Below are 27,845 nucleotides of genomic sequence, written 5' to 3'. Positions count from 1 at the left end.
CCCATTGTGAATCGACATGATAGCCGAGATGGTTGAGACGTTATCCTACCGCTCTGGGATCCTAGATCGAATCCGAGCAAGCAATTCCTTATGGGCAGACTATCTTGCTCATGAAAAATTCCTAAGGAGTCGTCCTGAATATGTCCAGTTCCATCCCCATCACTCGACCGCTCCCACTGTGGGATGGCAGAACCCACTAATCGATTGGTATGAATAAAGATCTTTTAAATGTACAGTACTCACCTATGGCCAAGTGAATAAAACTATTAAAGTGGGTTTATGTATCGTCACAAGCTNTTGTCAAAAACCGAAAAATTATATAGGTGAAACAAGTAGAACTTTAGAATTAAGAATTAAAGAACATGAAGCAGCAATTAGACTAAAACATAATAATTCTCCGTGGTTCGACCATATAAAAAATAGTAAATGTAAAATAGATAGAAATAACATAAAAATAATTCACTTAGAAAAAGATATGTATAAACGTAAATTTAAAGAACATATAGAGATTATAAAATGTAAAGATGATTTAATAAACATTTCAAATGGTATGCAAATAGATCAAATGTGGTATAATATAATAGAGGGCGCTAATAGATAAATTTGTTTGTAATGCCTTGTGACATAAAATAATACGTGAAATATATTGTAAAAGTGTGGATGTATTCTCTCGAGAATGTGTTAATGGTAATACACCACATGTTATTAACCTGTAAAACGTTCATTATTGCTGCAACATTTTATTGTAGAACATACACATTTTTTAAAGGTTGTAATTATAAAAGTTTTTATGAACAATTGTTAAAAGTGAGTATCATGTTATTTTTTGATGTTAAAAATGTATAATGTTATAAAGTAATAATTATAAATATATTGATATATTAGGATCAACGTATTAATGTGAAAATGTATTTGAAGTGTTTTTAAATGGCTGTATTTTTAAACTCTTTCCAACGTTACCAGTTATACACCGGAGGTTTTTAAAAAACAGAACCTTAGGTAACGTATAAGTGTAACAATTTTTTAATAGTTTTATGTCAGTAAATATAATCTACACGCGAAGAATTTGTCATCTCACTAATTGTATATAACCTTTTTGTTTTTAAGTAATTGTATATAAAATTTAAATAATTTGTAGATTTGAACTGAAGAGGGACTTAAAATACAAATAAGTCGAAATGCATTTGACAAACCAATAAAAGAAGTACCTAACCTGAAAGCTGTATATGATAGTCTACCGAACTGAATTGATCGGATTAAAGAGACACATTCACAACAAAATAGCAGCTGCCATAAGTGATATTTTTAAACTGTTGAAAATGATGATAGTTTTTTTGTAGATGTGCTCAATTAAATACTAGTCAATAAATAACAAATTAGTATGAATAAAACTCGTAAGTCTCCTTATCAAATTTTATTACAGAAGTGCAAAGAAATATTGTTTTGCCAAAATTATATATGTATTAAGTATTATTTACATTCAATTATTAAATATATATTACATTTATTCAAATATATGATGCACTTTTTTCAGGTTATAGTATCTCCAAAAATAGGGTATGTCTTAGATTTGATGGCATCTTAGATTTAATGTAATACATCGTAATTAGTGACCTCTAATGATGTGCATTTTTTTTTCTCTCACTAGAGGTCATCAAGTACTTACATCAGTATTTTAAGTACTTAGATGAAAATCCCAGTAGAAGTTGTGCAGCACTCTTTCAAGAAATGCTGCATATCCAATGCTTTAAATGTGTCGAAGATGTGGCACCGAATCCTGTGTTGATTCGAAAGAGCCTAACATGGAAAACAGAGAGGTTTCAGACTCTGATACTGAGGAAGGCAGTGATATATAACTTACTTTATTGTGCAATAAATACAGTTTCTAGCAACATAAATTTGTCTTGGGTTGTTTGAGCATGTCGAAATTAAGGTGCATCTTAGATTCAATGGTGGTTTAAATTTTAGTATTAGTATTTTAGTATTACAGTAATTTAGGTTTTAATTGATCCAGTTATAATTTTTATAATTTGAATTTACAAATTTGAAATTGAAAATGTTAAGATAGTAATTAAATACTTTTAATTTTAGCAAATCAAAAAATATCATGATCGACGCAGGTGTTCCTGTAATTAAAGGTTATCACGGTGAAGATCAGTCCAACGAAAGATTAAAGGAAGAAGCGAATAAAATTGGATTTCCCATCATGATTAAAGCTATTAGAGGTGGAGGAGGCAAGGTTATAATATTTCATAATATATAATAATAAGTTGAATCTTGAATGACACTCACTCATAAGTTATAATACAGGTATACCACTGAATTCCATCACCCTTAGTTTCAAATCCTTGTCAGAATAATTTATCAACATACCTCTAACCCACTAATTATACACCTGTCATGTCTAAAGTATATCACAGACTGCCAGAAACATAAACAAATGAAATACAGATAATTGTACAGACTTTATATCATATACAGTTGATGAACCAATACCGTAGATATCACATAGCTTATGCGCCGAAACACCACGGTCCATTTTTTCAACATCTTTATCTCGGATTCATATGGACTAGTGTTTATGTTTTACACCATTACTGACACTCTTATCTCTCCTAAAAGCTATAGTTAAGGTCATATTTAAGAAAAGTAAACTAAGAATATCACAAAATTGCAGTATAAATAATGCATGCTATGTAAATAATGTAAATAAGTGTCTCTACTCACAATACTATATGTGGTCATTCAATAAACTAGTCTAGTTAGGAATTTTAAGTTCTCTCTCATAATTTTTTCTGGATTAAAGGATGCACTGAACCATCAGTTACCAGAAATTCAGTGTTGTACTTGCATATAAATTTTAACAAAAATAAATTAATAATCCTGGGTAATCCTGGCACCACAATATTAAGAATAAATCCAAAAATGCTTAATTTAGAGAACCAATGAATTTTTTCATGCTAGTTCAATCTGATGTAGTTGTAACAGATGTTTTTCTTTTTTTGAACATAAATGAAAGCTGATTATGCTTGAACAAAAGTGTTTCTTCTAAAATGTTGGTTGATTCCCTGAATTAGGCCTTCTTAGATATATTCTCAAAAATAAATGTATAAATTTTGAATGTATGAGAGAATATATATAAATATTTTCAGAAGAAATTTGAAAAAATATAAATTTGGTATGCAACTTAATGTTAGCAAATAAGAGCCTGATTTGGGACTACTGAAAAACAATAGCAGTTAAGCAAATGCTAAACAGCAAAAAAGTTTATGCTGCGCACAATATTATTAACTCTAAAATTGGTAGTTTTTAAAAAGTAGGATGGCAATTTCCTCTTTCAAATTAAAATTTCCTTTCCACAAAAGTTATAATTGTAGCAAAGAACATCCCAGAATGTAGATCCATACAGTCAGTTGGCTTGAGACTGATCTTTAGCTAGGATTGAGAAAAATAATATTACTATTACTAATATAAAATATATAAATGGAAAAAAATAAAAGATTTGTTTATGAAAATATGCAATAGCAAATTTTAAATATTTCTTAAACATATTTCATTTTTTGGCTGCAATTTTCAAATTGCAGACCTGTACATTTCTCACTATTGTCACTGTCTATTGCCCTTTTTTAATTTCAAGAATGGAGTTAGGTGAAAATTGAGACCAGATATGGAAAGCTTAGAGGCCAGAAGCTCCAATTAATAATGTGCAAACTCCCAGTTTAGACTGGAAGTTATGTGATTTCAATTCAAAATTTTTATTTAAATTAAAATATGATTAAAAATTGCAGCTCAACATTGTGATGATGTCAAAAATAAGTAATTTTGATTTTTATATTTCTAATTGATCATTATGTCATTGTTTAATTAATAAGTAAATTAGAAATGTTTTTTTTATAAGTCAAACCAAAATATTGGCATCAGTTTTACTTAAATGCTACTTAAACAGTTTCTTTTAAAAGATTAAAAAAATCTTGTTCACTTTGTTGAATATAAAGAGATACTCTTTCATATAGAAATGTGCATTTCAGGCATTTTGTGTTCTATAAAATATTAAATATACTGACTTTACTTATGTTTTCTATTACGACATTTACCTAAGACAGTTAAAATAGTTAAAATACAAATCAAGTTACTAAAATGTCTCATTAGTTTTACAAAATTATTCCTGTCCTGCATTGACAAAAGGTCATCATATGCATACTCTACATACTTCCATTACATCATTGCTGAATTTACAATATATTCTTGCTGTATTTTATTTATTTAATTTTCCTTCTTTTAAATATATCTACATGCAATTGCATTAACTCAGTTTGCACGATTTTGTTGCCATGCAGTCTGCGATGAATAAATGGGAAATTTTCGTTTGTCGTTTTAATTAATGATATCATAATATAGTTTATCTGTTAACATTTCTTTTAATTAAATATATTAGAAATTAAATAGTAATTTTATTATTAATTCTTAATATTTTAAACTCTAATTAATAATTAGTTACATTTTGTAATTAATTTGTTTCATTAATTGTGAAGTAAATTAAAAATATTAAGTGGTTGGCGGGGTGGCCGAGACGGTAAAGTATTGCTTACAACTCTAGGGACCCAGGATTGAATTCTGGCAGTCAAAAAACCCCAGGAATTTTTTGGGATGGTGGTCCGTTTCAGATATGTCAGACCCCATCCCTTGTTGCAGGCCCAGGCAAACCCACCACAGATACAAAAAAACAGACTCTATTAGGTAATGCCCACAGGATAGAAAGAGCCAAAAATGAAAAAAAGTGATCCTTTAATATGTTTCTTAAGTTATTTGGTTTTTCTACAAAAAAATTTATTTAATAAAACATTAGCTTGATAGAATTTTTTTAAATTAATTTTTAATCAAAATTATAAAGCTCTGTAGTTTAATGATATGAATATTGTTACTTATTTTAGGGAATGAGAATAGTTACAGACATGAAAGAATTTGATTCTCAACTGGAATCTGCAAAAAGAGAAGCAGTGAAATCTTTTGGTGATGATGCCGTATTGTTAGAAAAGTTTATTAAAAGTCCAAGGTATGTTTATTTTGCTATATTTGTTTCTAGTCTTTTTAACCTATAACACCCTAAACTATTTAGAAGAGTCAACAACTTATATGTACAGTACATATCAATATAAATATACAGAGATAGTATAGAGATAGTTTCTCTTGTACAATTGTTACTCAAATTACTTATTTTTGCAAAGAATAAATATTTTCTAATTGACTAGACGTTCTTTACTAAGAAGATAAGAATGATATTTGTCAAGAATTAGAATAGATAAATAGATGCTATTAATTTCTGTATTACAGGGTGAGTCATAAATCTCCATACAAATGGTGAAAGCAGTGACTAATGTTTATTTTATTTGTACAAATGGTATCATATGATGCAACAGAATAATGTCAATCTGTTTTTCCTTCATTAGTGGCATTTCTTTTCAATTGGTTCACCTTCCTGAAAATGAAAAAGAAATTAGTCATCACTTTCACCATTTGTATGGAGACTTATGACTCAACCTGTACAATAAATAAATGAAAAAAACTTTTTTGGTACAATAAAACTTCATTCAGCCGAACCACATTAACTCAAACCTATTTCTTCATAAACTCCTATTTTTTGGTTGTTTCGTGATCTTCAATTTTTCTTATATTCCTTGTGTGAATACAGACAATTGAGATAAACATTATGGTCATGCGTCAAACACGGCACTGATCTGTTACAACTTTGTGTCGACATCCTTTTACCGATATGGTATGTTAATGCATTCTTATTGGAACATGAGTAGGCACCTTGACAAGCCCTCAAAAGTGCCACAAACTTTATAAAATTTTGTAATTGTTGTGCAAGCAGATTCTTGAAAAACAGGTTGATAATGACAAATTTATAGTCTCAGAAAAATTTGAGAAAATCGGGTATTAAACTGTTCAAGTTGGGATTTTTTTTTACCCCTTAAACTGAGGTTTTAAGGGGTAAAAAATAAGGTTAAACCCTTAATTTGTCCTGCATTGTTCCTGAATATTTTTGTATTGACCTGCCCTGGTGACCCCGAACATATTCGTCTCTGCATCGGAACATTTTTTATACTAGAATTCACTATACGTCATAATTTTTATATTAAAATGAACTTTCAAAATATAATGTTTTTTGTTTTTATAATTTTCAATATATTTATTTTGTTTGTGCACAATAAAAAAATAATTTTTAACAATACAGTAGCCTTGATTATTTTTTATTTATTTATTTTATTTTTTTTAATTTTTCATTAGGCTTAACATTGAAAAAAATTCAACATGGCGGCCACATGCAACAGAGAAAATTTTTACCATGGGATTTACTGTAATACTTGAATGAATAAAAACAAAATGTGAGGACAAAAAGCAAGCCCTTTCAATAAACAAATTTACTGCCAGTAGGCAAAAGATGATATAAACATAAACAATTATACACTCAATAGTTATAATAAAACCAAACGATTGCTGAATTAGATTGGGTTGTATTATTGCTACTATTAATAAGTAAATGCTAAGTAATTTGGTCTAGAGATAGGCATTAGTTTCTACTTCTTATTAAATTTAATAATTATAATTAAATTAATATTTATTAATTAATTTAGAATGAGTAATTTAGTTATATATAAATTAATAATTCTGAAAGAGAAGATCGGACAGAAGTCCAGATAGTATAGCTGGAAACACAATCATATTATGAGCAGGAGTTGTAGGTTTGAGTCCCACTCTAGACTGATTCTTTTCTTCCAGAACCTTCTGAATTAACTAATAAATATTAATAAGAGATAGCACCAAATGCCTACCTCTAGGCAAAATTACTTAGCATTTAATTACTAATAGTAGCATTAATAGAGCCCAATCTAATCCAGCAATTGTTTGGCCTTGATATGGAATTAAATGCAAATATTCTAGGATTTGGTAGAATTTAAAACAAATTTAAATTTTAAAATTATTTAATGCAAGTGAAACTTAATTTAATGGGAATGAAATAATAAAAAATTTCTAACAGATTCAGAAGCAATGCTTGTTTATTGGAGGCATTAAATGGACCAATTTATGGCATAAAATGGACCATTGGAGGCATTAAATATCCTACAAACACATCCAACACACTATTTAGTTTTTTCTTTTTTATATATATACCGTGTTTCCCCGAAAATAAGACATCCGCAGAAAATAAGACCTAGCACAGATTTTGCTGAATTGCGAAATATAAGACCTCCCCCTGAAAGTAAGACCTAGCGAAGTTTTTTTTTAGTCGTAACGGTCATCGACAGATGGTTGAAAGTACAGCCACTGATTGGTCAGCAGACAATTACGCCACACGGCATGATTTGCATAAGACTATGGCTTGGGAATCACAGATTTGCATAATGTTATCGCTGGTGATCGCTAATTGGTCGGCTGGGAATCACGCCACATCACATTTGCATAGTGCTACGGTTCAGTAAGCACTAATTGGTCATCGAGCTCGATGTGGACACTATAAAAAGGTTAAGTTGAATGTGTCGCAAGGTGTTCTCTCGAACCTGTTTAGCGTATTGTTCAACAATAAATGTGAATTCGTCTTCATGGAAATATAAGACATCCCCCTGAAAATAAGACCTAGTGCATTTTTTAGAGCAAAAATTAATATAAGACACTGTCTTATTTTCGGGGAAACACGGTATATTTTTTTTATTAATGCCACAGATGTAGTTTGTTGTTTTAGTCACCTAGATCAGGGATCACCAAACTTTTTTCACAGCAGGCCACATAACTAAAAGAATGATGAGTGCAGGCTGCATAACCATTTTGTTCAATATTGTATACTGAATATGCAAAAAATAAAGAAAACAAACATATTAGCAAAGTTGTGGCCAAAGTTTTCAATGCGAAAACATGAATGTTGGACATTCAGCACCACCTTCCTGTAAACCTAGAAGTTTGACAATGGTATTTGGAACATCAGTGGAATCATGCTCAACGTTCCAAATGACATTGTCAAACTTCTAGGCTTACAGGAAGGCAGTGCTTGAACATCCAATGATCACATTTTTGTGTTGAAAACTTTGGCTGCAACCTCGTTATTTATTTACCAATACACAAACACAATTGCTGCAGTAAGCTTGTAATCGCTTTTCTTAGAAACTTCATTACAGGTTCTTACACAAAAAATGCTCTGATATCCAAAGTCGCAAAAAGTCGCCAAATTTTTCATTTCACTGATTTTCCTAAAAATTATATTACTGTCAAATGCAAAAATCAGATTGGACCGATTTTTGACATTTTTACTTACATTTATTTAATTTTTCTACGTAGTAAGTTCATTTACAATCTATGATATTTCCATACAAATAATTATATATTAACTCATTTGTGGCACAGTGTGGCAGTGGGCTGGATGAATCGACCTCTCAGGCTATAGTTTGGTGACCCCTGATCCAGATGTATGTGCATAGATGTAGATAATTTGACTATAAACTACGATGCAATTTTAAATAAATTTATTTTTTCTAAAGTTCTAATCTCATAATAATAAGTAGATGTCTTGTTAAGTTTTATATAATATAATAATTTAAACATCTTAATATTTTAATATATAAGTGATATCACAAAATAAATTATAATTACAAGTCTTTTGTCAAATATAATAAATATACAATATTATTGTAATCTTTAAGGTAAAATATATTTTTTTTTAAGACATGTTGAAGTTCAGATTTTTGGAGATCAACATGGAAATTATGTTTACCTTTTCGAAAGAGATTGCAGCGTTCAGAGGAGACATCAAAAAATAATTGAAGAAGCACCTGCTGTATGTTTTGTTTGCACTATTTCTTAAAATTAAGATAACAATAATTATTTTTTTTTAATTCCTTTTGTATTAATTACACATCAGATGAAAAAAGGAGTGAAGATTGAATCTGAGATAGAATGATAGCACAGACTGAATCAGGACAACTGATTACTGACTGCTAGTTACTGACCTCCTGTGACAACTGATTGCCAAAAAAATTTTCAGTTATAGTTTTAGTAACTATGTTGCAGGTTTAGTGTTTTCCACTTAACTAATTTTATAGGATGTGGGATGTTTTTTATTTACTGAATTGCTTCCAATGTGAGATTCCATAATTTCTATCATTTTAATTCAAAGAAATTAAAGAATGAGATTAAAAAACAATTTAAAAATTTATTAATTTATTCCATGACAAATTTGTGATATTTTACACAAATATTTGATAATATTATCACATTTGTAATGATGAACGAGGCAGCAAATTCAATCGTTGGCTTGTTGATTCACTTATATTAGAGTATAACCAGCATAATCGTTTTAAATAATAAATGTATTTTACTTGAGTTTTCAACATATTCACAAATTCAAATTTTCTTAAAACTTTTGTTTTTGTTATTCAGGAATTAAGAAATAATGATAATTCACTTCAAATATTAACAATAAACCAAAATTACAAATAAATTTAAAAATTAGCTTTGTAAACACAAAGCTATGTATTCAATATTAGCTTCTGATCTGTATTATCAGTTAATTTGCAATAAATAACTATGATTCTCGTAGGCTTTTCGATTATAATTACAGATTCACCACACACCTTTTTCAATTTTTTTAGCTATGTATTCATCTTTGTGTGAACATTAATTGCATAAAGCAAACAAATCTTGCTGATTTTCCAAAGAAAGATGACTGAAAATTTCAGAGAGTCAGTTGTCTTGGGAAGTTATTTGCTTGCAATCACTTGGCAGTGGTCACAAGTCACATACTACAGACTGGCAGACTGGAGGGTAATGTTACAGGTGCAGTAAGTTTATGGTGGAGTGTATCAAATTACACACACACACATTCTCTTTTTCAATTACCGACATTACAATTTGGCATATATCACAAAATCTACTGCATCTGTAACATCTTCAGCTCATTCTGTCCAATACAGACTTTTTCTGCTTGATGCCATCCTACTTCACATTCAATGTGCATGTTTTTGTTTATTTCCTGTTAAGAAATTTATATTTAAATATATTGTAAACATATCAAGGGTAATTCTTCTTATTAAATATTCAAGCACATATAATAGCATTCCATTAACAGTCCTAATATTCTTTGGAAACCAGATTCTCAATAGAATTCATATAATATTAGTGTGAGAAGCCGGGGGTGTAGGTGGATACCCGTTTAAACCCCCTTGAATCGGCAACGGCAGCTCACTTTGTCACTGGATGGTTGACCCAAATGACAGAGGGGTGATACGTCCGTTGATAGGGTGTTGGCATCTAATAAGTCCACACAAGAGCAGATTAAACAACAAAAATAACAATTTAATGAACTAATTTAAAACATACAAGATTACAGACCGATAAACGCAACATAACGTCTGATACTATGTTTACGGACTAAATTATCAACTACATACTAATTCTCTTTAAATGCTAAAAAACTGAGAGAGAGAGAGTTTACAAACATTCTAACATAATACCTCTGAGTGGAAGTGATGATGTCTTCTACTTCCATTGCAGCATATTGATAGGGAGACTTCCATGGAGATAGCATTGGATTATGGCGGACAGGTCGTCGTCTATGGCTTTGAGTAGAGTGTCTGCTCGAGGCTCGAGTTTGAGCCTCTTTTATCCTCCGAAGGGTGCAACTCTTGTCCCAGTGACTCACATTGTTGTGTGTTCTAAGTTCAAGCCATGTCCTGGTCCAGCCGGTATGTCCTGACTCTCCTTTCCATATAAGGCAACAAATTCAAGTTCTTAGATGTCACCGAGGTGTTGTGACACTTCTTACCTCATAATTTATTTAACTTGACAGTTTCCTATCATTAATAATTAGATGTTTGATGAGGGTTTTGAAATAAGCAGGGCTGTGGAGTCAGAGTAGAGGGGAATTTCTGGCCAGAGGAGTCGGAGTCAGGAAAAATGTGTCGACTCAGACTCCAGCATTTTAAATTTAATTTAGTTTTTTTTTTTTATTTAAATGAAAGCAAATTTATTTTATATTTAATAATTTTTTAAAATATTTTTGTATTTTGTTATAATTCATTTATTTTAAATACAAAATGCAACAATTTATCGTATCATATGTGTATCGATAGTTTTCTTTGTAGTATTTGTGTTTAATAGTTAAATTATTTTGACCCAATTGAATTTGAATATTTTTGATTCATTCCTTTATTATCCTCACTCTAAATAAGTACACTATTTTTTTTGAATGAGCCAGACTAATTGATCAAAGTATATATTTTTCTTTTCTGAACAAGAGGCTGAAGTAACTAGATCACGCACTTTTTAATTGGATTAACTTTTCTAGAAAGGTGAAATTGAAGTGCAAAAGCTGTAGAATATAGATATATAGATGTAGAATTTTATCGCATCCCCTTTTTCCTCTTATTAAATATTTGTTGAAAATTAATTTTTTTTATACAAATAAATGTTAATGTAAGTTAAATATTAAAATACTAACTATAAAATTATTTGGGTAAATGCCTGGGATTTCTTTTAGAGTTCAGAGTAGAGTACCCCCCTATGAGCGCCTCTGCCCCCCATAAAATAACTTGGTATTTAATTTTGCCGGAGTCGGTCTACTAAAATTATCAAGAGTAAGCCGTGGAAATAAGTCCAAACATCATAAAGATTGTTGATTCTTGATAATATTCAATCCTCTGTTTATCTCTCAGATCCAGGTGCAACGGAAATATGAGGTGGTGGGAAAAATTGGGGTTTTTCCATTTCTGCATTAACTGCGTATTAGTTTAACTAATTAATCTAATTACTTAATTGTCCCCCCTTCAGAACCTCACATTAGTAGAATATTAAAAATCAGTGAATATTATTATAAATAAATTGCTTATAAATATTTTTTTTTAATTCTAAATATTTCTAAGTTAACTGTACCAGTAAGAAAGAATAAATATTTATGTAATTAATATTTGCAAATAATACTTTGTTTTTTCTTTAATAAATAAGGATGTAACATTAATCAATAACTATTCTAGACTTCTTAAAAGTAATATGGAAAATATTGACAGCCAGATGACCAAGGCAGTTAAGTCATTGGCCTACTGCTCTGGAGAATCGAGCATTGAATCCAAGCTAGCGATCTCCTCGGAAATTTTTTTGGCAGTCTGTCCTAGATATGTTAGGCCCCATTCTTTACCACCCAGTTGTCCCATTATGCGTTCAGTATTGGAAAAAAGGCCCTCTTAGGATCCACCGGGCAGAAACAGTCAGATACATAAATTTAATATATAAAATAAATAGGATATATAATTTTAGATGATTTATACACAAATTTATTGGAGTTTTTATTATTTTTACTAATTTACACTTAATTATATTAAAATTTTAATATTATATTTTGAAACTTAAAGTAGTTTATTAATGTTAAGAAGAAAAAAATTGATAACAAATTTTATTAAAAAAAATATATTTGTTTTAGCCAGGAATAACTGAAGAAGTAAGGCAGAGACTTGGAAAAACAGCTGTTGAAGCTGCAAAAGCTGTCAACTATGTAGGAGCAGGTAACTCTAAGAATTTTAATGCATTTATTTTCTTGTTTTTTTTTTTTAATTTTTTGTTTAAATTTTTAGGCACTGTTGAATTTATAATGGATGAAAATCAAGATTTTTATTTTATGGAAATGAATACAAGATTGCAAGTGGAACATCCAGTAACTGAAATGATAACCGGTACCGATCTCGTCGAATGGCAGATCAGGGTATAAAATGTATTACCCTTTTTATTCACTTAATAATTAGAAGATGGTTCTATTAAATAAATCATTAATAATTTTAACATGTTTGCTATGTTATGCTAATACGCTAGTAATTATACCAGTAGAATGCTGTGAAGCTTGTCATTGACACATCACAGAGTTCTAGAATTACAGAATTTGAATACATAACCCAGTAACGATGAATAAAAGTAGCTGAAAATGTTTGTTTGTTTTTAAAATTACTTTCTGGATCTTAATTTATTACTAAGAGTTATTGTAATTGAAGATCTTGGGCAAGAACATCTTAGTTTCTTTGTTGAACATCATTGAATTTCTACAAATATAGGGTAGATATAATTTTCAGATTTGAGATTCATAACTTCTCACAGACTGGACTATCAAACTCTAATATCATTAATCATCCGTGATCTCTCCTAAAATAAAGAGAAACTTTGGAACTTTAGGGTGGCTTTCCCAGAAACTTGAAAAATAAAATAGTATTCTTGCACCAAGTTCTTCAATTATTGCTAAAAAAATATTAAACAGTATAACTAATGAACAAAATTAATCAAAAATAATCAATCATTGTAAACCCAAACCAAAGGATTTTTAGTTTAAATTTATAATGATTAATTATTTTTGGTTACTTTATAACTGATTATTAATAATTAAAAAATTAATTTTACTATTATAGTACAGTCTTCCAAATGAATGTTACCATTTTAAATTACTGTAATTACATCAATTTTAAAAAAGTATTTTAAAAAGTATGCAATATGCACCAATCAATAGAATAACTGTCTGAGTTTTGTCTCCCATCTGCATTAAAACGTCTGAATGTCTACTGCCTTTAGGATGTGTCATAAAGGAAAATGGCAATGCTGCAACAGAGAAGGCATTTTCTGTTCTGTAGGCACAAAGCTGGAGACATTCATCATTGTGCAACATAAGTAATCTGCAGGAGCTGTAAAGCTGTGTGGAAGAGAGAAATGATGGATATGCATTAGCAAGCATTGGAAGAATTTGAGTATTGGATGGATATGTGCCTTGTGGTGTGAGGTGCACTCTTGAGAAATTGTAATGGGCAAATGTGAAATTTGCACAGTTTTCCAGTGTTTTAATGCACATTACAAATGTTCTCAGATAATAATTAACATAATTAAAATAATTTTAAATGGTAGCATTCTTTTTGGAAGACTCTGTGTATGTATGTGTTAAGAGCATTGTTATGATATAGGATAGATATTTATATATGTATAATTTGAAATTATTTAATTTTTAAAAAATATACAAATTACTTACTTAGGTTGCTGCAGGTGATAAACTTCCTATGGAGCAAAAAGATATAAATCTAAGAGGTCATTCGTTTGAAACTAGAATTTATGCCGAAGACCCTCGAGATAACTTCATGCCAGGCGCGGGACTTTTGGAATATATGACTGTTCCGTCTCCTTCGGAAGATGTTCGAATTGAAACGGGAGTGAGACAAGGTACTTCTCTTAAATTTTAAATTCTTAAAGAACATTGTGGACATTGTGGTTTATCTAATTAAAATGCACTAAGTAACGCAAGCAAGGCTGTAGAATTTGAAGTCAGAGTCGGTAAAATTGTATTTGTTTCAACTTCAATATAAATTCTTAAGATACCAGTCTAATACTCACAAGTATATATTAGACAATATTGGTTAATGTCAATATTTCTTTCATTTACTGGCCAGAATTCATATTGTTTTCATTAAATTTCAACAAAATATAAGCAAAAAACATTCTAAAATTTTGAATAAAAAGCTCAGCTAAATGTTCAGTTTTGTATTTGAAATTTTAGAATGCTTTTTGAAAATTTACATCATGTTACGTGTTTAATATGTTAAAGTATTGTTCTTATATTGTACAGTAGGATTAAGGATTTTTGTTTTAAAATGCCAAAATGTAAATTAATACTTCGGATATCAAGCAGAAGATAATTGAAGATTTCGATGCTTTTTCTTATTTGCAATTAATCAAAAAGTGCATTTTCACAAAAATTTATCTGAAAATAGAAAATGTAATCTTAACTGTAATACACAATTTAATGTTAATATATTTACGCAATATAACTCTCTTTGAGAACGAAATTATATAATACTTGTTAATGTCGACACTTACAGCAAATCCCATCATAGTCGACACTAATGACAATCTATTGTAGCTCAATGCAGGAAGGGAAATGGCAAAACAGAGCTTGACAGATAAAATGTTAACTTAGGAATATTTTCATAATATAATACTTTAAAACTTTGAAATAAAGCTTTGTGTTAATTAAGATTGAAGACAAAATCCATCAAAACAGTCAACTTTTTAATTCATTTTCATGTTTTGGAACACGTCTTATGATGAACCCGCCCTTCTTTTTTGGGCTCTTTGGTTGTCTCGACAGATATGTATTTTTTTCATATTTTAGGGGAATTTTAAATATCTGATTAAAAAGATTTAAGACAAATTTCCAAAGTTGGAATGGAGACAGAATTTTTAAATATTTGTAGAGACAATTAAGTAGCCTGAAAGGAAAGATCTGGGTCGTCAAAAGATGTATTCTGAAACCTAAAAATTAAAAATTAGCTAAAAGAATACAAAAAGGAATCAAAATAGCAATAGTAAAGTATAAGTATAAAGGCACTGTTTTAACAAGATTACAGTTTCATTAATTAAAAAGCTTTATTTTACTCTATTTTACTTGTTTTCTACATACATATTGGTTTAACTAACTATTGATTTCTTACCATTAAATAAAGAAACCCAATAATTTACATATTTGCTTGTCTTATTAGCTTTTCTTGTTTCTTGTTAGCACCTTTTGTATCAGAGAATAACCTAATTGATAGTTTCATTTTATTTAGAATCATTAGTTGCTCAGTAGATATGTGTAATGTAGCACTTTAATGTTGTTTGGGAACAAATTACAAATTTCAATAAGGAACAGTAGAAAAACTTGTCCCTCTTTATGAGATGTCTTTGGAAAAGAGGCTCATTAGTTAGAATTATGCTGTATTAAATTGTATACTTTGTCTTTGAATATCCAATTTTAGTAAAACATCAGCTAAAAAGATTATTTAAGTAAAATAATCTACTATCTAGATTATTTTACTTAAATAGATTATGCACTAGGACTATCCTGTCCAATTTGTCCATCTTTGCCGGCAGTTACCATAGCAATGAAATGCCAATGGCAGTTGGGACGAACAAGATGGCAGTGTTTAGTTTGTCAAATTTTTTAGTGGAACAACTGCTTCCTTGAAAAAATCGGTCAATCATTAAAGACATGTCGCAACTAATGAGAGCCATTTTTCTATTTTTACTTAATTTTAGTGGAAACATCTATTAACTATAATATCTTGTGTGGGACCAAAGAAAACCAGGGAATTTTAACAAAACGAAAAGCTAACATTTTAACAATGTTAATAGAGGAGGCAAGGCTTTATACATAACGAAATATCTCATTTGTCAAGGTTTATGTCATCCAATAACCGAACCTCATAGCTTTCAGGCAACTGCCATTTTATTGTCTGTCACTGTCGAATGGTCTTTACTGGCATGAGAGCTCAGACATTTCTAGTGTGAATCCACCATTATAAGTAGTTCTATAGTTTTTTGTAATTTAAAAATCTTAACTTGAAAGATACATAATATATTTAACAGTTTCAATTTGTTATATAAAATTATGTAATATGAATTGAAACTACAGTAGAACCTCGAAAACGCGGCTCTCGATAACCCGGCACTCCGGATAACTCGGCCACACCCTGGCAGGGTAAAAAAGTCCTTAGTTAATTAATTTTCATTATAGACAGCTTTATAAAAGTATAAAAGCTCTCATAAAGTATTTTTCTGAGGTTTGTCTTATCGGGTAAATTACTGTACACGGTGTATTCATTAATTTTCATTTTCATGTAGTAAAGGCTCTATGCCTTCATAAAGTACGTACTTTTCCTTTGTTTAAGGGTATTTGGGCAGTTTATTCTCTGTTGTATTCTCCAGCAAACAATAGATACAAGTACAGTACAGTATTTTCTGAGGAAACACTCATACTTATTTTTTTAACCCCAATAACCCGGCATTTTCACAAACTCGGCCACCCTTCGGTCCACATTAGGCCGAGTTTTCGAGGCTCTACTGTATTAAGTTGTAGAGATTTATTAATGTGAAGGAGTTATGCTGTGTGAAACAGATGTGTAGTTTAAAGTATTTTGATATTTAATTAACAAGTATTAATTTCTATGAAAATTAATGAAAAACTGTTAAAACATTTTTTCTATAAAAAAAAATTGAATTTAAAAATTTCTTATTATATCAAAAGTATTATTAAAAAGTTTATAATATTAAAATTCAAATGAAACTGTCCAAATTTTTCATGAAATGTAATTTTGGGGACTTTTTGGGCATTGAAATGTATTGTGCAATTACATTTAATATTAAATTCAAATGTAGTTTGCATTGGATTTCTAATTTTCTCTGGTTAAAAATATTTATGAAAATTTTAAAGTATTTAATTAGTTAAACTCTAACTGATTTGAAATTCAAAGTGACATAATCTTTAATTCATATGCTTTTATGTCCTTATTTTATACAGTTTATTATATAAATGTCTACTAGGACAGATCGTATTAACACTATTATACAATAGGTCCTATTAATACAATCTGTCCTAGTAGACATTTATATAATAAACTGATATAATCTTTACTTGATTGCTATAATTTTAATAGTCAAAAAAAGTCGACCTAAGTAGTTTTCCAGCAGTGAAGCAGCAGATGACTTATGAACATTTTCATAAATCATCTATTTCACTGCTGGAAAAGTACTTAGGTTGACTTTTTTGAACATAGATTTAAGTTCCAGCTTTTGGAAATTGCAATTTATATAATTTTAATGATATTGAATTTTTTTAAAATTCTTTCATTTACAGAGGATTTCCTGTAGACAACATGGAAAATTAATTTAGGTTCACAGAACTTTTGCTCTTACTGAAAAGTTTTATTTAAAAGAAAATCTATCAATTATCGGGTTGTACGGAAAGTAAGTTAGTTTTTTTTCCGTGGAAAAAAAAAAACAATATTTTTATAATAAATAAATATTTTGTTGAATTATTTATTGAACATTTTGGTCAAATACCTGTTGTCATCGTTTCTAGTAGTAGCATGATTTTACATTCATAAAAGTTTTGATCGTTGCTTACAAAAAACTGATCCAAGTGATCTTTGATATTGTCATTTCAAGTAAATGTATTACAGTTAAAAAAAATTGTATAGACCAGAACACGTAATCCGAGTGTGCTCGATCTGGCAAATATGGTTGGTGGGATAGCACGTCCCATCTAACTTATAACAGTTTCTGAGGAGTTACCAAACTTGTGTGAAATTTGACATTATTGTGGTAAAACACTACACCTTTTTTTGTTGATCAATTCTGGCCGCCTTTTCTGTTTGATGATATTACTCAATTTGTTTACTCGATGGCAGTACACTTTTGAATCAATTGTTAAATTGTATGGTAAAAGCTCCAAAAAAAAAAATTTCCTTAAAATTCCACCAAAGAGAGCATCTTTCTTTAAGAACATGTGGAACCCATATATCAGGCTTCGAAATGAAACCAATTTGTTTCAAGTAATCATAAACAGTTCAATTTGACAAATTTCATCTCTTAGTGATTTCACGTGTTGTTGTTCGGCAGTTTGCTTCAATCAGTACCTTTACTTTGTTTTCATTGGCTTCAATTGGCCATCCAGAATGTGGTACATCTTCAATATTGAAATTGCCAGTTTTGGCACTGTCGTTCTGTCAATACATCTTCTCCGTACACGTCACACAATTTTTTTCTCGCTTGAACAGCATTCTTACCTTTTAGGTAATAAAAGCAAAATATGCCGAAAATAATGCTTTCGATCTTCCATATTTGATGGGACACAAAAAATAAACAATTGCACAAAATCAAACAAAATTTTTTACAAATAAGCCTTAAAATGCTAGCTGTCAAAATATATAATGATAATACGGTTTAGAATAAAAATGGCGGAAAAAAATATGACTAATCCATCTAGTGGTAAAAAAAATGAACTTACTTTCCGAACAACCTAATATTATAATTTTCATTTAATATACAGAATGCTAAAATCTTATAGGTGACGAAGTTTCAATTCATTATGATCCCATGATTGCAAAATTGGTCGTCTGGGGTCCAGACAGGCTTTCAGCACTTCGGAAGCTTCGTCATTCTCTGTCAGACTACAACGTAAGTCACTACTTGTTCTCTTGGGGTTACTTATTACCTTTTTAAAACAAATTGTGTATTAAATTATTTGCTTTATATGTGAAGGATGCAAGGGGCTTTACCCCCAACTTCCTTCAGCAACATAATACTGTCATTTTGAAACATCTTTTATATCTATGTTACGAAGAAATGGGTTGTCAAGAACAAGAAAAGTTTTGATAAAGGCATCATGACGATAGGAGGTTTGACTGGATGTGAACAACTTCCTCTCTTCAAGATTCCACCAAACACTCAGATCAACACGTGGGTTTACATTGACTGTTCTGAAACCAATTGTTGAGATTTGTGTTTAAAAGCTATATTTTGGTGAACTGAACAGTGCTTTTCCATCATGACAAAGCCTCCTTCCATATCACAATATTAACACAACAATATTTCCAATATGTTCATGAGAAATTCAGAACTATATTTATTACCAACAAAGAAATTCCAGTCAAGTCCTCCAAAACAAGGCTCGTGGAATTTTTTGGGTGTGATTATCTGAAGCAGTAACTGTTTGGCAGATCTATGGAAAGTCACAAACTGCATATAGAGTGTAATTTTCCCTAATAATTGCGGTAAAGATATTGGGAACATATAGCACAACTGCAGGCAGTCCACAGTCAAAAAGTACACATGTAGTGTTCATAACAAAAGTGAGTCAAATAAAAAGGTAAACACGCTCTAATTAATGGAATAAATCTGGTAACTTTTTCACTTTATTATTGTTTGAGCAATAATGCAACACTTACATACGCTTACTTTAATGTATGGTAAGAGTGATAACTATGAATGGAGTGTGCACTTTTTCAATTTACAATAAGCCCTATTTTCCTTCAATAGGCATTGCAATTACCATTAGAGGGCACTGTATAACTTTTTCATCTCACATCTGTGCTAATTATTAGAATACAGTTTGTATATTTGCTTAATTATACATAAAATTAATTTTCGGTTCTTACACAGGTGAAATTTGAAGCTAGGCATAAATAAAGTTTAATTAAAGAGCAGACATGAGAATTAGTGTAAATTATAGCATATGCTAAGTTTTATAAACTTCAATATTTGGGCACTTTATGAACTCTATGGATAATATATTAATAATAATAATAATAACCACAGTTTAGTCACTGTGCCTATATAGCATTTAAAATATTGAAACTTTTGAAATTGGCAATAAAGAAATTTCTTTAAAATATTTTATAATGTTTTAAATGATAATAAATACAGACAAATTTATAAAATCAAATAAAATATAAATAATAAAGAATAGTTACAACAACAAAATTTATTTGACATTCTCTCACATCTAATGGTCTTTACTAAATTTTGGAATCATCTCCATTATACCAGACTAAAAAGACTTTTGAGTTTGAGTTTTAAGTTGACATATAAATAAACAAAAGTGAAAATATACCACTTTCTAAAGAAGACAATTTGTAAAAATTTCTGAGAATGAGTACGACTCGTTTTTCAAATCTTGGCCAGGCTGTAAAAATGGGTGTAACGCCAAGATTTGCAAAAGTAGTGGACACTGTTCCATTTACTTAGCAAATCTGTGACTAGATCACCATGCATTATCAAAGGAGTACTCTCAAACTTTTAAAATTTTCAGAACACCAACTGAATACCATACATTTTCCGGCCAAAATGTGTGAAACAATCTGTACTATAAAATTGAACACACTCTTGATGGTATTGCAATTGTTATTGACAAAACTATGTCTTGTTTATAAAATCATACTTCCCGATGTTCTTACCAGCATAGAGGTATGAAGGAGTACATGTCGAGAGTTGATATTTGGCACAGAGTATTAGGTGCCCAAATCATTTGCGCATAAAAAAATCCACACTCGTAGGTAGTCGGGACTGAGAATTGAGTCAAAATAAAATACAAAATGGCGACCCTCTTCTACAAACAGGCAAAACAGCCAGCTCACCCCACCGAAGTCAAGTAGGGGAGAGTACCACCCACAGTCATTCTAAGACGTGAACTCTGACCTTAGGACTGAACACGTAGTTTCTTCTATGTTAAATAAAATTTGTAATCTAATTTTGTAAATTTGGGAGTGCTTCAAATATGACATTAAAATGGTTTTATGTCGTTACAAGTGGGTATTTTTAACATTATCTAGTATAAAATTGTAGGACCGATAAAACTTTGATGTTATATTAGGGTTATCGTTACGTTCGGTGATGTTATAATTGGGTTAAACTGTAATTGTTTGTGTAAAATAAAAAATAATTTCGGATGATACAGTAACCACAATTATTTTTTTCAAAAACGGGAACTTTTCATTATGCATCGACAAAAATTCAACCCGGGTCAACACACAACAGAGAGAAATTTTGAAATTAGATAGGTTAATTTCATCCAAGATGCATCGTGGACGATCCCGTGGTCGTCGCCGGCGAAGTTTGAATGATCGCGCCCAAAAGCAGAAATATCAAAGAAGATAGGAGAATGAGAACAAGACCTGCCTTGAGCATCAAAGTGATTCTGTCTCCAAGATAGTCTTGTCCCAAATATGGTTTTGCCATTTTACTTGTTTTGTGTTTATTTCTTGTTGTTCTTTACTGAATCCAAACTCTTAAAGTAGTGGGATCTTTGCCATAACTGCAATCCCAATATATTTGTACCATTCTATATTTGTTACAGTTGAGCAGGACTCAAAGGCACACTGTTAGTAATTTTTTATTTTTACATTGCTAACAAAATTTATTTGAATTAAGTGGAACTCAAATTAGTAACGTGATATACAGCCATGGTGGCCAACTGTGGTTCTTCTAGACCATAGTTTCTTTAAACTTTTTTGAGACATGGCCTCGAGGATGATTATAACTCACAGCTCCCATGTATGACTTTATAAACATGGTATTTACTACTAACACATATGTAATATTTTTGTAAGATGGTGTGATATACACATCAATTGTAAGGATATATCACAGCTTAACCTGGATTGGATAACCAAAAGTCAACTGTATGTTTGTAAAGTCGAAAGAATTAAACAAATGTTTACCAAGCTGATTATTGAGTACTGGTAAAGTAAAAGTAATGATACAGAGCAACATTAACTATACTTTCTAACTATACATAATATAAAATATTGTTCCAATAAAGGCTCTCTCGTATTTCCAATAGGTGATATAATACTCCCATTGTGACAATGTTTTTCCACCCTCAGTGTATAGTTTTTAATAGTTTCTCCTACCATCTATCAAATTTTTAATGATTATTATAACTTTTAAATAAATAACATATATTTCTTTAGTAAGAATTATCGCAATATTAAAATACTTAATATTGATGATTTCTATGTTTAGAATTATACAAGAAATTATTTAAAGAATTTCCAAATTAATTCTTCCCTCAGATTGCAGGTTTGAAGAACAACATTCAGTTTCTGATGGATCTTTCGAGTCACCCAGAATTTGTGGCAGGAAATGTGCACACGAATTTTATTTCACAGCATTATGATCAGTTGTTTCCGCAGAAAATCATTCCGGATAACCTTCTCTGTATGGCAGCTTTAGGAATTGTTTTAAATAAGAAATATTTACCAGTAGTAGAGGGTACGTTTAATTCTTTTGTAAAAGAATGCGCATTTACTATTCTTGCATTTTCTTTAATAAAAATGATATTTACATATATTTATGTTTCAGATCCTTTTTCATTTCAAGATGGAAAGAAAGTAAATTCGTTTTCGAAACAAAACATTAATCTTAAGTACAAAGATAACAGTAAGAACAGTTTTAAAATATAAACTTTATTGTTAAAACAATTGCCGGTTCAAATGTAATTTTGCATAGATTATTCCGTCGACGTTGTTTATGTAAATAACGGATATGAGGTAATCGTAAACGGTAAAAATTATAAAGTGACGGGTTTCTGGAAGGAACGAGACGGAAAAACAGAAATTGTGTGCAGTGTAAATGACTTTGTCACCACGGCCGGAATAAACGTCTCCGAAAGCGGAGTTCATCTTTTTACCAGGGTAAGCCAGCAGCAATGGTAAAGTGTGATTTTTTTTCACTACATTCCTTAAAGTTTTATTTCTCTCTAGAACGGCGTGTTTGAGTTTAAAATACCAGAACCTAAATTCGTGAATTTGGAAAGTGTGGGGAGCAGTTCCGGAGGACCAGTAGCTCCGATGCCCGGCATCATAGAGAAAATAATGGTGAAAGATGGAGATGCTGTAAAAGAAGGTGATCCTCTAGTAGTCATCATCGCTATGAAAATGGAGGTAAAATTCCGAACTTGTTTTTAAAATTACCTTTAAATATAAAATATTTAAACATTAAAATAATTTTTTTTTCTAGTATGTTATTAAGTCACCACATTCTGGAAAAGTAGTTAAAGTGTTACATAAAGTAGGTGATAATGTTTCTAAAAATGCCCTTCTGGTTAAATTAATGGAGAATACCGATAACAAATGATATTTGTACAAACATTATTGAGATTTTTATAATTAAAATGTATTTTATTTTATAAATAAATCAATTAGATTGTTTCAAAAAACAGTGTCCGAAATATTATTTTTTACAAATATTATCACTTGCAAAGCTCAAGCATTGTTTACCTAATTTCGTTTTGTATTTTGTCTATTAATACAATTGTTTATATTTAAAACAATTATATCTGAGTATTAAAAAAACGAAATTATTTATCAAAACATTATTTTTTTACTCTTTACCCTGTGGGCACTAAGATGTCTTTTAAACATACCTGTTCTGGGTTTGGTCGAGTTTACAATGGCAAGGGACGGGGTGCAACTTGTTTGAGATGGACTGCCTGCAAATTATTCCTGGGAAGTCGCCCCAGTCCCAGGAGTGGTCTGCCGTCGGGTTTGTACAATTTAATCTTATTGTATTTATAAGAATGTTAATTGTGAAAATTTTCCAAAAACACTTTTTCCTATTATAAAAAAATAACTCCTCAATAAATTATACATCCGTTTTTATGTTCCTCAAATATACAAGGTGTCCAAGAAAGATCTGTTATAAAATTTCATTTAAATAACAAAGAGGTTACTGAAATGTGGTTTGTGGTAAAAGAAAGATTAACTCAAAAAGTTTTTTTATTACAAGAATCAATACAAAAGTCAAAATTGTTCTACATACATTTGGTTAACCTCAACATGTGCTCCTTTATTTGCACGGAGTGTCCAATTGACGACCGATTTCCTTCCAGATACTGTTTTGACAGGACGGTGTATCCCCTAGCAAGGCAGTTTTCTTATGGTCACCCTAAATCGCCTGTCGTAATCCGATTGGATGAGGGGCTATGTGATGTTACTGTTTTGAATGAAAGTATAACCCTTGAAATCTCCAGTGTTGTACAGAAAATACTAAATAATAATTGGCAACGAATTGGTTATCGATTGGACATTCTTTGTGCAACTAAAGGAGTGCATGTCGAGGTTTGCCAAGTGTAGTCAAAACAATTTTGGCTTTTGTATTGATTTTTGTACTAAAAACTTTTCCAGTTAATCTTTCTTTTAAGACAAACTGCATTTCAATAGACCTCTTCATTTTTAAAAAAAAAAATTTTATAATAGTGTATATCTTTCTCGGACACTTTGTATATTCTTTATATTGTTTAACCGGAATATGCAGAGTTCAGCTTTGTGTTTTTGCTGTCATTTAACTGGCAGGTAGCAGAATCGTCGTCATTATTTTCTTACCTATACTACACAATTATCTTGTGCACATTGGTTTAGTATTTTGCATTTTTATCTCTATCAATGGTATTTGAAAATTATGACCTTCATTATAGGGAACAATAACTTTGTATAATAGATATTTCCATAAATAAACTTCAAAAACCCACAGACTTTTTATGTTACATTTTTGGCTTCAAGCTACGATATATTTTATGGTGAATAGAAAAACTGCATTGCCGATAGACCCAAACAAATTAAAGTAAAAGGATGTATGGAGTGGCATGCAAAAAAATAGCACTTGTCTGTAGCTTAGTAGAAACAGAGAATAATATAGAAGCAGACTACCAGAATCTCCCAAAAGCAGTCGTCTGTGGCATCCATGTGGTCGTGTGCATATGAAATACTGTTTGGGAAGGCCCAGCATAATGTAGCGATGTCGATGGTGGCAATTGCATGGTCAATGTTTTCATTGGGTTCCCATATTGCACATATATTTGTTCATTATGGGATGCCAACATTCATTCCACTCGACAGTCCATTTGACTGATGTGATTTGTTCTCTAAGCAATATACTAGTGCCAGAGACTTTAATCGAACCTAGCACTACCGTATAGAAGATAACCAAATTAAGAAATCATCCTAAAGTTTGTTCCCATCACTCTTATCAGTATCAAAAGAATCAATTATAAGCAGCTTCAAAGTCTGTAGTATAGCTGAAAATAAACTAATGCCGCAGGAGAAACTCAACAATCATAATTCAAATTTGTAATTTGCAGCAGCAATTGAAAGACAGAAGGGTTTCCCAAAAGCTGAGTTGGTATTGCTACTCCTTCAAAGTCCTTCATTTAATATCTGACAATTGTAAGGGTTAGAATAAAAATTAGACATTTGTTGCACTTTGAAAATGTCATGTTCTACCAGAGATTTACAAAGAAATCTACCATCACTTCTCTGAAGTTGAATATACTCGCTTGGATTGCAACTGCAACTTTAGTCATACTGAAACATACATATAGAAACATGATGGAATGTCTACAGTCCTGACCACTGAGAAAGTATTATCAAGAAAACCAACAAAAAAAAAACAAATTTGTCTTAACTTAAAAATGTCTCTGCCCCCGTAAAAAGCATAAAGGCAGTTGTCATAACCGACAAACTGCCGCTTGATTTCAGCCAAGTTATAATACAGACAATCCCAACAATCTGCGTGCAGTATTGGTAAAAGCATCGCTCACACCGAAAGGTCGTCATGGGATCAGCACACATCCATATCAGCCAAGAAAAAGTATAATGGGACATTGGCAATTGCAAAACATAAAATGGCAGATATTATGTCCCTGAATCATACCAAGCTTTCTATTAGTAGATCAAGGCAGACAACACTGTTATCGATGTGGAAAACATTGACAAATAAACCGAGAAAACTAATGTAAACAAAACTATTAATTGGAATTAAAAGTATTTTATAGACAAATTCTTTTTTGAAATACTTTTCCCTAATATTTTTTGGTTTTCAATAAACAATGCTGTGAGAATAATAAATATTCTTGGAGATTTACAGTGCTATACCACATTACTTTGATAACAAATCTACAATGTTTGGAGAGCAAAAAGATTAACTCACACCTATTTGTACAATTTTAGGATTTTTTCAAACATTCAAACTCAATTACCTCAGAAATGTAATCCCGAGGGTTAAAACTATACATCCCAAGGACTTCATATACAGTACAGTCCCATACAATGCAGGGGATTCATTATGCATTATAGGAAATTGTGTTATTGAAATCTGCATTATTACATGATTTATGAAAGTTTAAACCTTGGCCTACGAGTTGAAAAAAATATATACCTCTAAATGACAAAATTCAAGGGTGTTGCTTGCTTTATTTGCATGTTGTACAGGACTCTACTGTATACAAATACAGGTATACCTCGCCTTATGTTGTTAATTGGTTCCAGGAGAGGCGACGTAAGTCTAATTTACTTGTCTTTGAATCTGCTTGTCACTAGGCTAAACCATAAATTACCATTTCCGGTTCTGTATTTTATTTATTAATGCATTTTTAATAATATATGGTTAATAAGGGTCTATTTTAAGCTTACAAACGAATAAATTTTAGTTTTTAATATAGTACAGAAAAAAGTAATCTACATTTACGAATGCATGTACTGTAAATACAGTACATACTTGTAAATGTGTATATTTTAATATGATTTTATGTGCTTTAAATGCTTTTCTAGTGATATTGCGACTTCAATATTTGTGGCGGACAGACGTAAGGTCGAATATAATGACTTAAACTTGATTTTTATTTTTCCATATACTTTTTTGACAAACGACCCATGGTATAATTGGGAACAACATAAGTTGAGGTATACCTGTATAGAGTAGATAAGTTTCCTAGTGATTATTAAAAGTATCTGTAAAATAAAATTATTGCTCTTTGTTTCTTATTTCTTGAAATTTGTTAGAAAACACATATAATATGCACTTTAAGGATACAGTGGTGCCAAATTTTGAAGTAAAATTTTCCCAAAAAGTTTAACTGCATACTTGAGATGATATTTGGGTGAGATTAAGAACATTCTGGAAGAAGAATCAATGTAATTTAATTATAATAATTATTAAAATTAGTACAAGACAGTGGCGTAATTGTCTACCTTTCGATCAAATGGCTATTATCAATCCAAGACAAAGTTATAGCCCAAAGTTAATCTGACATTTAGTGATTCAATTATATAAAATGTATGTTTTATCTTGTCGCACTTGAAATAATTGCAAATAATTCTGAATCTGAGATTTATTCTTAGTTAAAATAATAATAACACATTTATCCTGCATTCGTTTTGAATGTTATTTCACAGGCCAAACTTGGTCCAAATAAAGGTCTGTAAACATTTCTCTGTTGACTAAACTTTGATTTCCTTAAATAGTCTTCTTACAAAATACAAACTGGTATTGAGCCTTACAGAAATTTTTGATTCTAAAATAATATAATATAGTTGCAGAAACATTGGATACATTCCAGTAAGCATCAAATGGCACGTCGGTAAACTGAAATGTAATAAAAGGCGTTCCGATATTCACCGAGTTTGTCGGTGCAGCAGCGGGCGCATGTTGCACTTGTTTGGCCGTAGATGTGGCAAGCTCCAACA

General features: G+C 30.6%; 1 protein-coding gene across 1 annotated transcript in view; it reads left to right on the top strand.

Moving 5' to 3' along the window:
• LOC111627799 (methylcrotonoyl-CoA carboxylase subunit alpha, mitochondrial-like) overlaps positions 1–23,542 on the top strand; it is a 30,224-nt gene extending 6,682 nt beyond the window's left edge. Inside the window, exons 5-16 of the mRNA XM_023371444.1 lie at positions 2,092–2,239; positions 4,932–5,053; positions 8,716–8,827; positions 12,464–12,545; positions 12,615–12,742; positions 14,046–14,229; positions 18,893–19,002; positions 22,398–22,596; positions 22,687–22,764; positions 22,834–23,018; positions 23,088–23,267; positions 23,344–23,542. Coding sequence (XP_023227212.1) covers positions 2,092–2,239; positions 4,932–5,053; positions 8,716–8,827; positions 12,464–12,545; positions 12,615–12,742; positions 14,046–14,229; positions 18,893–19,002; positions 22,398–22,596; positions 22,687–22,764; positions 22,834–23,018; positions 23,088–23,267; positions 23,344–23,460 — 1,645 coding nt within the window. The 3' untranslated portion in view covers positions 23,461–23,542. The remainder of the gene's footprint in view (positions 1–2,091; positions 2,240–4,931; positions 5,054–8,715; positions 8,828–12,463; positions 12,546–12,614; positions 12,743–14,045; positions 14,230–18,892; positions 19,003–22,397; positions 22,597–22,686; positions 22,765–22,833; positions 23,019–23,087; positions 23,268–23,343) is intronic.
• The last annotated feature ends 4,303 nt before the right edge of the window (positions 23,543–27,845 follow it).

This window comes from Centruroides sculpturatus, unplaced genomic scaffold, assembly GCF_000671375.1.
Source record: "Centruroides sculpturatus isolate CEXI.00-Female unplaced genomic scaffold, Cexi_2.0 scaffold568, whole genome shotgun sequence".
NCBI lineage: Eukaryota > Metazoa > Arthropoda > Arachnida > Scorpiones > Buthidae > Centruroides > Centruroides sculpturatus.
This window is presented reverse-complemented; position numbering and strand designations above follow the sequence as displayed.